General features: G+C 36.5%; 1 protein-coding gene across 19 annotated transcripts in view; it reads right to left on the reverse strand.

Annotated features, from left to right (window-relative positions):
• Positions 1 to 12932, reverse strand: part of MPDZ (multiple PDZ domain crumbs cell polarity complex component) — a 175200-nt gene that overhangs the window by 143560 nt on the left and 18708 nt on the right. For 13 of the 19 annotated variants that reach the window (XM_058301854.1, XM_058301865.1, XM_058301853.1 and 10 more), the window contains exons 2-4: positions 11275 to 11345; positions 6018 to 6092; positions 3975 to 4141 (exon numbers count right to left, since the gene is read on the reverse strand). In XM_058301854.1, coding sequence (XP_058157837.1) covers positions 3975 to 4141; positions 6018 to 6045 — 195 coding nt within the window. In that variant the 5' untranslated portion in view covers positions 6046 to 6092; positions 11275 to 11345. The remainder of the gene's footprint in view (positions 1 to 3974; positions 4142 to 6017; positions 6093 to 11274; positions 11346 to 12932) is intronic. The other 6 variants (XM_058301867.1, XM_058301855.1, XM_058301860.1 and 3 more) reach the window with 1 other exon arrangement.

Here is a 12932-nt window from a genome sequence, read left to right on the forward strand (position 1 = left end):
GGGCAGGCTGCACTTTCTTTCGCGCCGGGCAGCTCTCCTTACGGGGCGCACTCCTAGCGCATGGGGCTCCCCTACATGGGGGACACCCCTGCATGGCAGGGCACTCCTTGCACACATCAGCACTGCGCATGGGCCAGCTCCACATGGGTCAAGAAGGCCCGGTGTGTGAACCGTGGACCTCCCATGTGGTAGGTGGACGCCCTATCCATTGGGCCAAGTTCGCTTCCCCATGATTCTATGTTAACCCAGCATTTTTCCAATTACTTCAAGAGATAAAAAAATTTGCAGAGAAAAAGTTAGAAAAATCTGACTTAGATTTGTACGCATATACATTACACATTTAGATATTATGTATATAAGCCAGGCTGCCATACCACACTTATCTGGGAAGAAGGAAAACTCGGAACCTGGAAATATCAAATGATCAGCAACAACAAATAATAAAGTGTCACATTCCATAAAGGCTGAAGATCATTTACAGGAATGTCCTCCTGAATATTCTATGCCCAAGACCCATTACTCATACACGTAGCTTTTTAATCTTGAAATACCCACATGATTTCTTCAATCTCTGAATTAGTGTCTGTTACCATAGTTTTAAAAATAATCATAACAGTGTCATTTTTTATGTATCAGTCCTAAATTTCTATCAAAATTAAGAACTGTAATTCACACTTTTTGCTACAAATAACTCAGGGTAAAATGACATTCAATTTAGTGCTTGTGTTCAATTGAAAAGTCAAGGCAATTAATTAATCAAGAAAAGTAGCATCCACCTATACTGAAGAAACTTCATGGAATAATACGCAAATGTAGCATTCTCATGGCTGACAAGTTTCTATTATTAAACTGCTAATGTGTTTATTTCCCCCACAATACCTGAATTTTTGTCATGAATACACATTAAATCTTGTAGTTATTAGTTGTGATGACTAGGTGACAGTGAAGACACCACTTGAGAATGTGCCTTTGACAGATCATTGACACACAGTCACAGTTCCTTTTTTTTCTCTCTCTCTCTTCACTTAAACAGGAATCATGCAGTAGGAAATGAACTGGAGCTATTAAGAGATTATTCAGGTTTAATAGCACGCATCCTTTTAGCTGGTAGTTAGAACAATACACAACGTGGCAGAGTTAAGCAGAGGCATCAATTATACTCTCAGACCTGTTAATATTTTTGACAATATTTAAATAGCACATCCCTTCAGAGCATGGCTTTTTTGCCCTCTCAGTTACACACCTGTCAAGGATTTAATGTGCCAAAGGGAAACTGTTTGATCTCTAAGGGCAGTCTTAATACTAAAGAAGCAAATTGGAAAAATTAAACATTATTGAATAGAAGCAATGAAAGGGATCTGAGGAAAAAAACATTAGACTTAATTCAACATGGCATGTCAGCATCTGTCATTAATACAACAAAATGATCATGTTCTCTAACACGCTGCCTATATCTCATACTTTTTAATTATTCATTTCTTTAGCTTCTCTAAAAGACAGGAGAATGATGGAAGAGGAGAAGTGGAGGGGTCAAATTTTCCAGTAATACCAGAAAAGAAAGACACAGTAATTTGTACCTGTCATAAATACAAAATTATACATTCGAAAACACAATCTAGGTATAAGATAATAAATAAAAGTTGGACATTTAGCAGATTTGTGTTTGCTGGTTTAAAAGAAACAAAATTCATTCTTTAGATGCATTAATTATTATAAATAATAATAAATAAGAAATTGGTAAACTGCACAGACTATTTTAATCTAACATAATAAAGTTCAGAGTATCTCAATTTTAAGAGACAAAAATGCTAGTTTTTTACATTTTCCTCTACTCATACAAGTAAAAAAGAATTTGTTTTGATAAAACTAATAAAAGAGAATTAGTAAAGAATATTGGCTAAAGAGGAAAGTCACAGAAATGGTGAGAAGTTATCGATGGTTTTAACAGAAATGAAACACTTGGCATCTAGGTATCAAATCTCTATCCTTGAAAAAGAAAAGAGAAAAAGAAAGAAGGCTGCAAAAATTTCAAAAGGGAATAGGCCATTTCTTGAATGCCAAGAAAATCAAGTTCTAGTTCTGGCTCTATTGTTATAAAGACATCGCTTAACCTCCCTAAGCTGCTATAATTAGCAGGGTTCAGGCTTGATATTGTCCATGGTTTCATCAGCATTAGTTTTCCCCTCTATTTGAATAGGTGACCAATGAGTCAAAAGTCCAAAGGCATGTAAGACATACCTACAGAATTCACAAACCTCACAATGCAGTCTTGAAATGTATCAGCATCTATCAGGAATAAAACAATAAGATCACACTGTACTTAGTCACAGAGTCTTGAGGCGCAACAGTATTACAGACTATAGATTTCCAAGCAGAACTCAACTGAACCACAAGAGACCCAGATAATCTTATAGCCCACAAGTTCTTTTGGTGAATCCTACTTCCATTTGAAATGTTAAAACAAGCTCAACAAGTAGGCCCATTTAATCCCCTCTGTGCAGGAGGCAGAATCCACACGAAGGCTATCCCACTTACATAAGGCTGGTTAGATGGGAACTTTCAACAGTATCTCACCAGACTACTAGTATTTCCTGACATACTTGCTAATATTCTTTTGTCTCAACTTTTCCTCTCATTCTAATTGTATTTTTACATAATACACAATAAGGGAAGAAGACACCTGTTCAACTTCTGTACACACTCTGAAAAAAAACAATTTTCCACATCATAATTATGCTCATATTTAGACTACTGAATTCTCCCAAAACTTGCCAGTTTGTTCTGAAAATTAGTCTCTAAAATCAATCTTTTCCAACAGAATGAACACAACTACATATAACAAAAACTCTCTTTTTCCTTAATTTATGAGTATGACTTTTAAAACAATATAGTAGAAATTCAGTATAGAGAAAATATTTTGAAAGATTATTCTTGATTTACTTTTTTTGGCTACCAAAATGTCTACATTAAAAAGTTACATGACATTAAGCAAAAATGTTATTACTATTGCCACTATTTATCCTTTTGCATTTGGCACATGTTGGAGTTTTTTAAATGGAGCTGTTCTTTCAAAGAATTACGAAATTAGTCTTCAAGTTTCATTTTTAACCTTTTAAGGCAGAATATTTGCTAGCCAGTCATCTATAACCATTAAATTATGGATGCTAAAAGCATTAGACTGAATATTAAATTGGCTTGAAGGCATAATTAGATTAACTTCAAACCTTGAGGATAATAACAATTTTTAAAATATATTTTTTTAAAAACCAGAGAAATGGTGATTAAATTAAGTAAATTCAAAAAACATCTGACTTCAGGTCTCATTCTGTCATTGAGGTATGTTTCAATTTTAATATAAGTGCTAGGACTTTTCAATGTTCATAATTTTTTCAGAAAAAAGAACTCTATTCCATTTAGAAGATCTCATGTTTATCACCATCTGATGCTGTCATGGAAGCAATTGCTACTTACACTCATTTAAGAAGTGAGAATTTGCAACTCCTCTAACTGATGACAATGTAATTATTCCTTTTACTGTCAAAACAGAGGTGATTTCCCTTCCTTACACACACATGTAAATCCAAGCTTATCTGAAATCTTGTAAGTAATAAATGTCTGAATCTGAATGAGCAAGATCACATGAACAATGAGCCCTAGTGATGAAGGAAACCAAGTCTACAGCCATCTCCCCTACATATATTTTTATCATCCCCTTCTCCTGTAATAGCTCATTCTTCAGCATCCACACAGCTTTCAACACGATGTCATATCATCTACAATACACAGCAACAACCATTACAAAAATAACTAGGGGGAGAAAAGCCACAGTGAATCTGAACGTCTTGTTTGGAGATTTAAATGACTTCATTAACTATTCATTAACACATACAAAATCCAGCCTTTCAGAAAAACACAAGCTTTTCATGAGCTCTATGCTGTGCTGTGAATGCTTGTTTGCGTGAATAATGCCCTACCTGGTCTCTCAGCTGCTGTACAGAAGTCTGAAGGTTCAGAATCTGACTGAAGAGTGGGCTCTGCAGGACTGACTTCAGAAGGTTTAATTTGTCTTCATTTGCTACATCCCCACGTTCTCGAAGCTTGGTTTGCAAGCGCTCTGCAGCCTGCAGGGCCCGATTTTTGTCTATACCAAACAGTAGCATTAGTCAATAACAAAATTCAAAAACCACATGTCGAACCAATCATAACCTAAGAGGACTCTATCAAGAGCACAAAATGGGTTGCAGAATTAACATATATATAGTAACAAGTTACTATAAAAATGCCACTCAAACCTTCTAAGAAAGTATTAAGGGTATTAAGTGCAGTGTGTGCTATATGCAACTAGCAACATGTAAAGTACAGAACCTAGTTCAGATGGCATATGTTTGAATTCCAGTGCCAGCTATTTCAACTCTTTCATAAAAACTATATAAAACAAAATATTCTATTGTCAAATGCTGATATTTTCCTTTTTTTAAAAAATGATTTATATATAATAAAAAGTTCAAATAGAATTAACTCATCAGTAGAAAGTTGTGGCTTATGTCACTGTAGACACAGCATCCAAAATTATAACAATTTCCTATTATAAGGGCCTAAACATTCTATTAATATAACCGAGAATTTACTTGGAAATTTATCACAATAGCACATATTGTTTCAAAAACACTACTTTTTAATACTTTAAACAGCCTTCCCCAAAATTAAATAGCATATTAACATATACATCAAACCAATCCAATTCAAATCATTTATTGAGCATCTTAGGTATCAGTAAACAGAATTGCAAAGGTAAATATTTTGATTATGTTTGTCCCTTATAGTCACAGCATTTTGCATACATGCTTTCACCAGATAGTGAGTTTTTCACCACAAACAACAGTTAAAAACATCTCCCTAAAACATATACACACGTATACACACACACACACTTTTAAGAGAAGCCAATTTGGCACTGTTCAGATATATGTCCTAACAGATTCATAATGGTAACAAATACGTCTACCAAAATATATTTGCCATACCATACTAATCAAAAAGAGTGGGAATTATCACTAGAGACACTTTCTTTAGCACCAAATCTTGAGCTACACAGAAATGGGGAAACTAAAATACGTACTGATGTTGGTAATTAGTTCACATACACACAAACATACAACTTAAAATAAGCAATGTTTACTCCTAATTTTAAATCATTACTTAATGATAGAGATACACATGAGAATTTTATTTTGGATTAAATCTCCCACAGTATCTCATAATACAGATCAAGTATTAATTCTCAAGTCAATCTGCAACTCAGTAACAACTTACAGAATACTCTAAAGGAATAGTTTAAATAATTCTGTATTTCCCCTTCATTTTCCATGTATAATAACTTTCCTATGTAGAATAGTAGTCTTTTTGTTGTGTGACTTCAGTATAAAATGGTGATTAAGGAAATGCACATCCATACATTCTCCTTGCCACCAGAGTATAGGAGCAAAAGACAATAATGATCCCCATGATCACAAAACTAGCTCCTTCCCCTTTGCTGCCACCTACTCTCACTCTACCCGGCACCACCCATGGATATCAAGGTACCAGCATGGCTGAGAAATGCCAGAGAGAAATCCAGATACCGTCCAATAGTCATATCCAAAGTGTTATCTGTGAGAGGTGAGGGCCTGGGGTGTGAGATGACTGGAGTGTGTACATATCTGTTACTAGTTTTATAAACTAGTTCCTCCAAAACTAGACAGCAGTGTGAAAAGAAGACTGACACATGAGCTTGTGAGATTTGGAAATTTCAATCTAAACTATCTCATGTAGAAATTAAACTGCCTTAAATCTTCACTGAAGCTTACATGCCTGGATTCAGCCTGTGTTATTGTTCTCTTTATCAATTAAAAGCAAGAATTTTCCAAACTAAGTCATTGCTAACAGCATCCTGCTATCTAGAACATAATATATTTCAAAGATTCCTATGGAAGAAGTTTGAATTCTTACAACAGTAGACAGGACATAATAGGTCTTACCTATGGTTTCCAACATTTTTTTCAACATTCAGTGTTCTTCTTTACAATGATTAAAAACAGCAACTAAAATGAGCCCTGGAGAGAAAATAAATAAAATGGAATGGTTATGTTTTACTGGAACTTCAAAATTGTATTCTAAATCAAATACTCTAAAATGCGCCTAGTACTCTGAATCTCTAGACCATTAAAATTTTGTTGATTTAATTTAAGATAGTTTCCTTTATGGTAAAACAAACAAACAAAAAACAAGGGAAATCTATTTTAGGGGCTACTCATAATTATATTATATTTGCAGGTAATATTTGCATAATAAGATAAAAGGTATATAATGGGTTTTAAATAAGGTGGCAGACATTTCTAAAATATTTAATAGCTTCTCGACTCTGATGGCTATTATCTTGAAGGCATTTAGGGTTCCTTAACCTCCTAGAGTCAGGAGCTTACCTGATGTTGCCTAAAAAAAGATTAAAAGTGTAAAAGTAGATGTTAACATGCCCTCAAATATTCACATTGTCAACTGAGGAAACTATGCACATATAACAGTTAGAAATGAGTTTTGACACTCAAGCAGTACATGAACCACTGGAAGATAATACATTAATTCACTGAAGCAAAACTCAATAAAAGAGAGTATAATGTTAGACACAAAAGGATTTTTCAAAGGTTGTCAAAATATCCTCCTGAATATGTTCTTCTCTTTCCCATTCAAAAAACTTTCTCAACTAATTCAACCCTCACAGATCTTATCTTTTTCTGACAATACTTAAGACTCTAAGAAGTATCAGATACAGATATACACTAACAATGTCCACACCACTAAACCCATCTTTACCTTTGCTGTCCAACATGTTTCTAAAACTGACTGCTTATTTATCCCATCTTTGGCCTTGGAGAAAACCCTAAGTCATCAGGAAATCAGTCAGTCATTTCTTCAACAGGGAAAAAGGAATCTACCACCATACATCCTCATTCTCCATCTAGAAGATGAAATGATCTTTCTGTGAGGAGGAACAAGTCATCTCCTTGTTACTTCTTTAGGAGAAAATACATTTGGGAAAAAAGGAAGTACATAATGTAAGTGAGCAGATGCAGAGGTCATCAATGCCTGCAGTTTGCTCTGAGTAAGAAGGGAGAAGTTACTGACTTTCCCTACCACAACTTAGAATACACATTTAAAACACCAACTCCATTTCAGGGAATCTTCTTGTATAACTACTGGTATTTGTTAGAGAAAGTCAAGGAAAAAAGGCACTGGCTCTGACCTGAAATTGAAATCTAAAAAGCAGTGTAGCCTTGAGCAAGTAGCCTGTTTCCAAGAAAATAAACTTGTTCATTGTGTTTAGGGTTATTCCCAGCTCATTGCATAGCCAACAACTATGAAATATGTATTTGGGATTAATGCTGAGCCTATGTAGACAGGCACACTGAGGCCAATGCATGTTTCATGGGGACCTAATACAGGGAGAACATATGAAATAAACTGGTGACATTTTTTATTCTTATTTACAAAGAGAATACAATATTCCTTTATAAAAACAGCATACTATGAGGTAATCACCCCCAATTTATTAACTTCTAACAATTGAAAAATAAAAGTAAAGATATCCCAATATAAGGAAGCCCAGGTCTACAAAGGCATATTTAGTTAAAGAGCCCAGGAGGAAGCAGGATAACAATGACAGAGCATGGACTGGAGACTCTGATAACCTGAACTTAAATTTCAGCTTGTCTACTTACTACCTATTTGCCTCTTGTTAAATCACTTATCTTTTCTGAACACAAATCTCCTTATTTCCTGATGAATGATATTTATAGTTTTCAAGGAATATATTATATGTGCTTGGTATGCACAAGAGAATTTAACTCTATCTCTTTTTCCCTGTGAAAAAAGTAACTCAAAGATAGGCTGTATTCACAATGTAGACACCAGTCAGAGGGTAGAGGAGGAAGTCACCTATGGATTTAGAGGCTCATTGATTTCTGAAAATTCTGCAGAGAAAGTACAAAGCAGGCATGGTCTAAATTAGGAAAATGTTGTCATACAAAAGTTCACCTACAAGTCAGTTGTACGGATATAGGACTACTTTATTTTGTCAAAGAAACTCTTATTAAAAGCTTTCCCATAAAATAAAATGAAATTTAAAAATTTTAAAAGCCCAATTCAGCTGCAAGCCACTGACATGACATTAGGTCCTCAATGAGATCCCTACTCCTTAGACTTTAGTGATTCAATTTTTAAAAAAGTAATCTTACAGTTTCTCCTTTCTGAGTAAAATTTTACCATTAACAACCATGACACAGACAAGAAGTGTTTTATAAAAAAGTTCCTTTCTATGCTCTATGTCCCTACCCCAAAGATTTAGTTCTTATTATAAACAAATCCATTTGTAGTAACATAATTTCTAGGGAAGCAGACTTGGCCCAGAGGTTAGGCATCCATCTACCACATGGGAGGTCCGCGGTTCAAACTGCATGGGCCGTGTGCAGCTGGCCCATGCAGTGCTGATGTGCGCAAGGAGTGCTGATGCATGCAAGGAGTGCCTTGCCATGCAAGGGTGTCCCCGCATAGGGGAGGCCCATGCGCAAGGAGTGCGCCCCGTAAGGAGAGCCGCCCAGCACCAAAGAAGGTGCAGCCTGCCCAAGAATGGCGCCGTCTACACAGAGAAATGACACAACAAGATGACGCAGCAAAAAGAAACACAGATTCCAGTGCTGCTGACAACAAAAGAAGCACACAAAGAAGACGCAGCAAATAGACACAGAGAACAGACAACCGGGGTGGGGGGAAGGGAGAGATAAATAAATAAATCTTCGGGAAAAAAAAAAGAATTTCTGAGATGGAGAGATTGCTTCCACTCCCTTCAAATAACAGACAGGAATTCTCCTTTTCACCCTTTCACCACTCTACCATCACCCTAACCTTTTTTCCCATCTCAAAACTGTATGAAATATCAAGCCACCTGGGTGATAACAGAGAATCCTAGTCAATGTGTGAGAATTATGAAGGTCCAGCAACACTGTCGGAGAAATGCCAAGTACCACAGATTTTGTCTGGGTGATTCATTCTAGGAACAAGGATAATGGTTAAGGGAATAAAGAGATAAGAGTCGGATAAGATAACAAATAGATCAAAACCAATGCTTGGGAAGAAGCAGGAATCAACTGTAATGGCATAAAATAAATTATACTTGGTGCCTCATGATTTTGCCTAGTCATCAATTCCCCTTCTGAGTGGTCACTCCATCTAGCTCTGCCCCACATACATCTGCTACTAGTAAGGCATGCACCTCCATATGGTTTGGATTTTAAGAGCTGCCCCAGATTTTCAAATGGCCCTTGCTGTTTCTGCTTTTCATACCCTTTATCTTAAAAGTGCCAATCACCAGTATCCATGAGAAAGTCCTAACCACCCTCTAGGTCACAATAAAGGCAAGGGCCCAGGGACACACATGCTGTTCTCCCCCACTCCATGAACGCTCACAGGAGCACAGATCAGGTAAACCCCAGGCCCGTCCACTGCTCTCATTCTCCCTTTCCCCATCCAAGACCTTTGATCTAACAAAGCTGAAATTCCATGCAATCTCGGCTGGCTGGTTTTCTGTGTTTACCCCTCAACAACACACAACATCCAAAACAATAACAGCAAGCATAGCACTAACACACATGCTAGGCACATGTTATCAAATTAAGTCCTTTAATTCTCATACAACCCACTGACTTTATAAGCCTAGGTCAGAGGTTAACAACTTGCCAAGATCTCACCCCTAGTAAATGATGGAGACAGGATTTGAACCCAGGGAGGTTGTCTTCAGAGTCTGTGGGCATCTTGCTGGAAAGCATTAATTCAGGAGGCACTGACTGTCCAAACCCTGTACATTCCCAAGATCCTCAGGACCCTAAGAATGTCTTCATATGCTTGAAGTCTTGGGCCATGCCAGATAGCTTATGCCAACTATGGCAAACACCTATTTTTGTATGCCTGAGGCTTTAGGACACATTGAATCAGTCTGACCTCTGGGGTGCTAGATACTAAGGAGCTAACATCAGGGATATAGGTGCTATGCCTAGGTGCCTGACCCCAATAAAAACCCTTGACATCAAGGCTCAGGTGAGCTTCTCTGGTTGGCATCACTTCCCATGTGTTGTCACCCATGCTTGCTGGGGAAGTTAAGCACTGTCCCTGTAGCTCCTCTGGAAGAAAATAAATGGAAGCTTTGCCTAGTTTATCCTGGATCTTGAACTATGTGCCTTTTCCCTTTGCTGATCTTAATATGTATCCTTTCCCTGTAATAAACTATAACTGTGACTGTAACAGCTTTCCTGGGTTCTGGGAGTCTAGCAAATCATTGAGCCTGAGGATGGTCTCAGGGACCCAACATAGCATCCTTTATTTTATCTGGCAACCTTCTTATGTATGTAGTCTTTAGAAAAAAAGTTAAATTTAAAGCCATTTTTAATTTAAGACCCTTATGCTTTCTGTGAAACTTTAACATAACAGAAGAGCCATGTCCTTAAATCAAATGGGGTATTGAGATATATTTAGAAACAAACTGATAAATTGACTAATCATTTTACTTTTCAACAAGTTGGACTGGTAATGTGTAGGCACAGCTTTTATGGAGGAGAGAATTGGTGTTTAAAACATAAAATACAAATCATTCTACCCAATGCAGATTATATGGCAACTAACAAGTGAAAATATGTTTATGCTAAAAATAGCTCTACTAAGAGAAACTGTCCCAAATACATACAATTTTCTAGTTATCTCAAACAATTCTGACTGAAAAAGGAATACAACATTAAAAGAGCTTGCTGCAATGCTTTGCAGCTTGTCAAAGTTGCTCAGCATCTGTGATTGCATTTAAATTTAGCATTGTCTCTTTGACACCTGCCTCAGCACAACCTGCAGTTAGCAGACTAATGCAAAGTTGTGGTCATTTGCAGTATTCTGCCATAAACTCAACTGGCCATGACAGCAATACTTACACCACCAGTCATAATTCATACTCTAAGATAATGTTACTGAATATTACTCCAAAAGTATAGATACATTCCAGTACCAACCAACCTCATGCAATCAGCCAACAGGAAATACTCAGACTCTTCATAGTTATCTGTTCTTTTGAACATCTTCCCCATTTTTATAGACTTGATCAAAAGCGCATTCATCAACAAAATGTTTATAAATATTCCTGATTCATTCAATAATAAGAGAATCTATTAAGCACTGTTCCCCCAAATAATCAGGAAAACTTACTTTTACAACATACTTCAAATACTGACTCCTATTTCTTGGAAAACAGCAGGAAATTCCGTGAGGTGTTCATTCTAGAAATAAATATCTATACTGATTAAGAGTTTAGATGACTGGGCAATTGCAACTTATGGTGCCAACATTCCCACAGCCCCTGCTCCAAGAAGTACCTTATTATTCATTATGATACACCCCCTCCTCCACCATAACCCAAGGGAACCAGCTTTGGGCTCCTCACTCAAGAGAAGCCAGTCTAACTGATGAACTGAAAGGTGGAACAAGGCCAGTCTCTCAGGAATTTCTGAAGAGAAATATTGAGAGAATAAACCAATTAGTGTTGGAACTAGAATTGAAAAGAAAGAAGTTGTTAAGTAAGGGATGAAGACGCTAAGATGGGTCACATGTAAGACTGAGTTATGACAGGGTAAAAATAAGTCAGATGATAGACAGAAGACAATAGCTGACAATACAAGATGTAGACACTCCACGGGAGATCCAACACAGCCAATGTCAGGGAAATAGTAACTGGTCCCTAGAGATGCACAGTCACTGACATCCATTCTTACAATGAACTCCATTTGCCAGAGATAATTTGCTCGAGGCTCTGTTCTTTCCATCCAGAAACATCTGTTACAGCCTACTTTAGTACCATCACATCCCAAAACCAACCAGCCCCTCAAACACCCCTCCCAAAGAAGTGCCCTCCTCTTTATTTGCTTCATTTGGATTCGAAGTGCAATAGAGATATAAGGGGGCATAAAAGCAAAGACAATTTTAATAGGAACATAGAGGTAATTAAGTAAGAATGCTACAGAGAAGACAATTACATCAGAAAAAATAAGGGACAGGGTAACTGCTACTACAGAGTATTCGATTTTGCTCAGTCTGAGAAAAGTCACCAGGTTTCAATCAAACAAAACATAAATCCACTGCTGCAAAAAAAGAGTGGGGAATCTAACTGACAAGGTAATTTTTTCTTTTTTTAGGAGGTACCAGGGATTGAACCCAGGACCTCATACATGGGAGACAGGCATTCAACCACTGAGCTACATCTGCTCCCCTCAAGTTAACTTTTTAAAGCTATTTTTAAAATTTTGCTTTTTAAATCAATCAAATGCTATTTGTATTCCATCAGTAAGATCCTATTTGAATGCAAAGTGCTATGTACACATATGCACATATATCTCCTCCCATAAAAACTTAAAAGCTATAATGCAAGTCATATTGAGAGTCTGAGGACAGAATTTTATGAATGTTAAAAGCTAAGGACAGATGCAAAAGAAATAGTCACAAAATCAGATATAAGTGAATCACTCACATTCCTCCTGTAAAATACTACAGATACCACCATGAAACTCTTTAAATCTTAAAATGTAATTGGCTTTCTCAATCATAAGCAATAAACCATACTGGGACAAGCAATAACTAAGGAGTCAGAATCCTGTGCTCTTGTTTAAGATCTGCCACAAAGTCACTCTTTAACTATGAAAATCTTAATATTTGTAATGATTTTTTTTCAAATATAAAATGGGGATAACATCTTCCTATTTCACAAAGTTTGAGTAAAAGCCAACCAAAGTAAGAGTATATGAAAGCACTTCTTAAAATGATAAAGCCTTAAAGTTATTTTTACTATTTTATTTTTTACTATTTTATTTTTT

This window comes from Dasypus novemcinctus, chromosome 8, assembly GCF_030445035.2.
Source record: "Dasypus novemcinctus isolate mDasNov1 chromosome 8, mDasNov1.1.hap2, whole genome shotgun sequence".
Classification (NCBI taxonomy): Eukaryota; Metazoa; Chordata; class Mammalia; order Cingulata; family Dasypodidae; genus Dasypus; species Dasypus novemcinctus.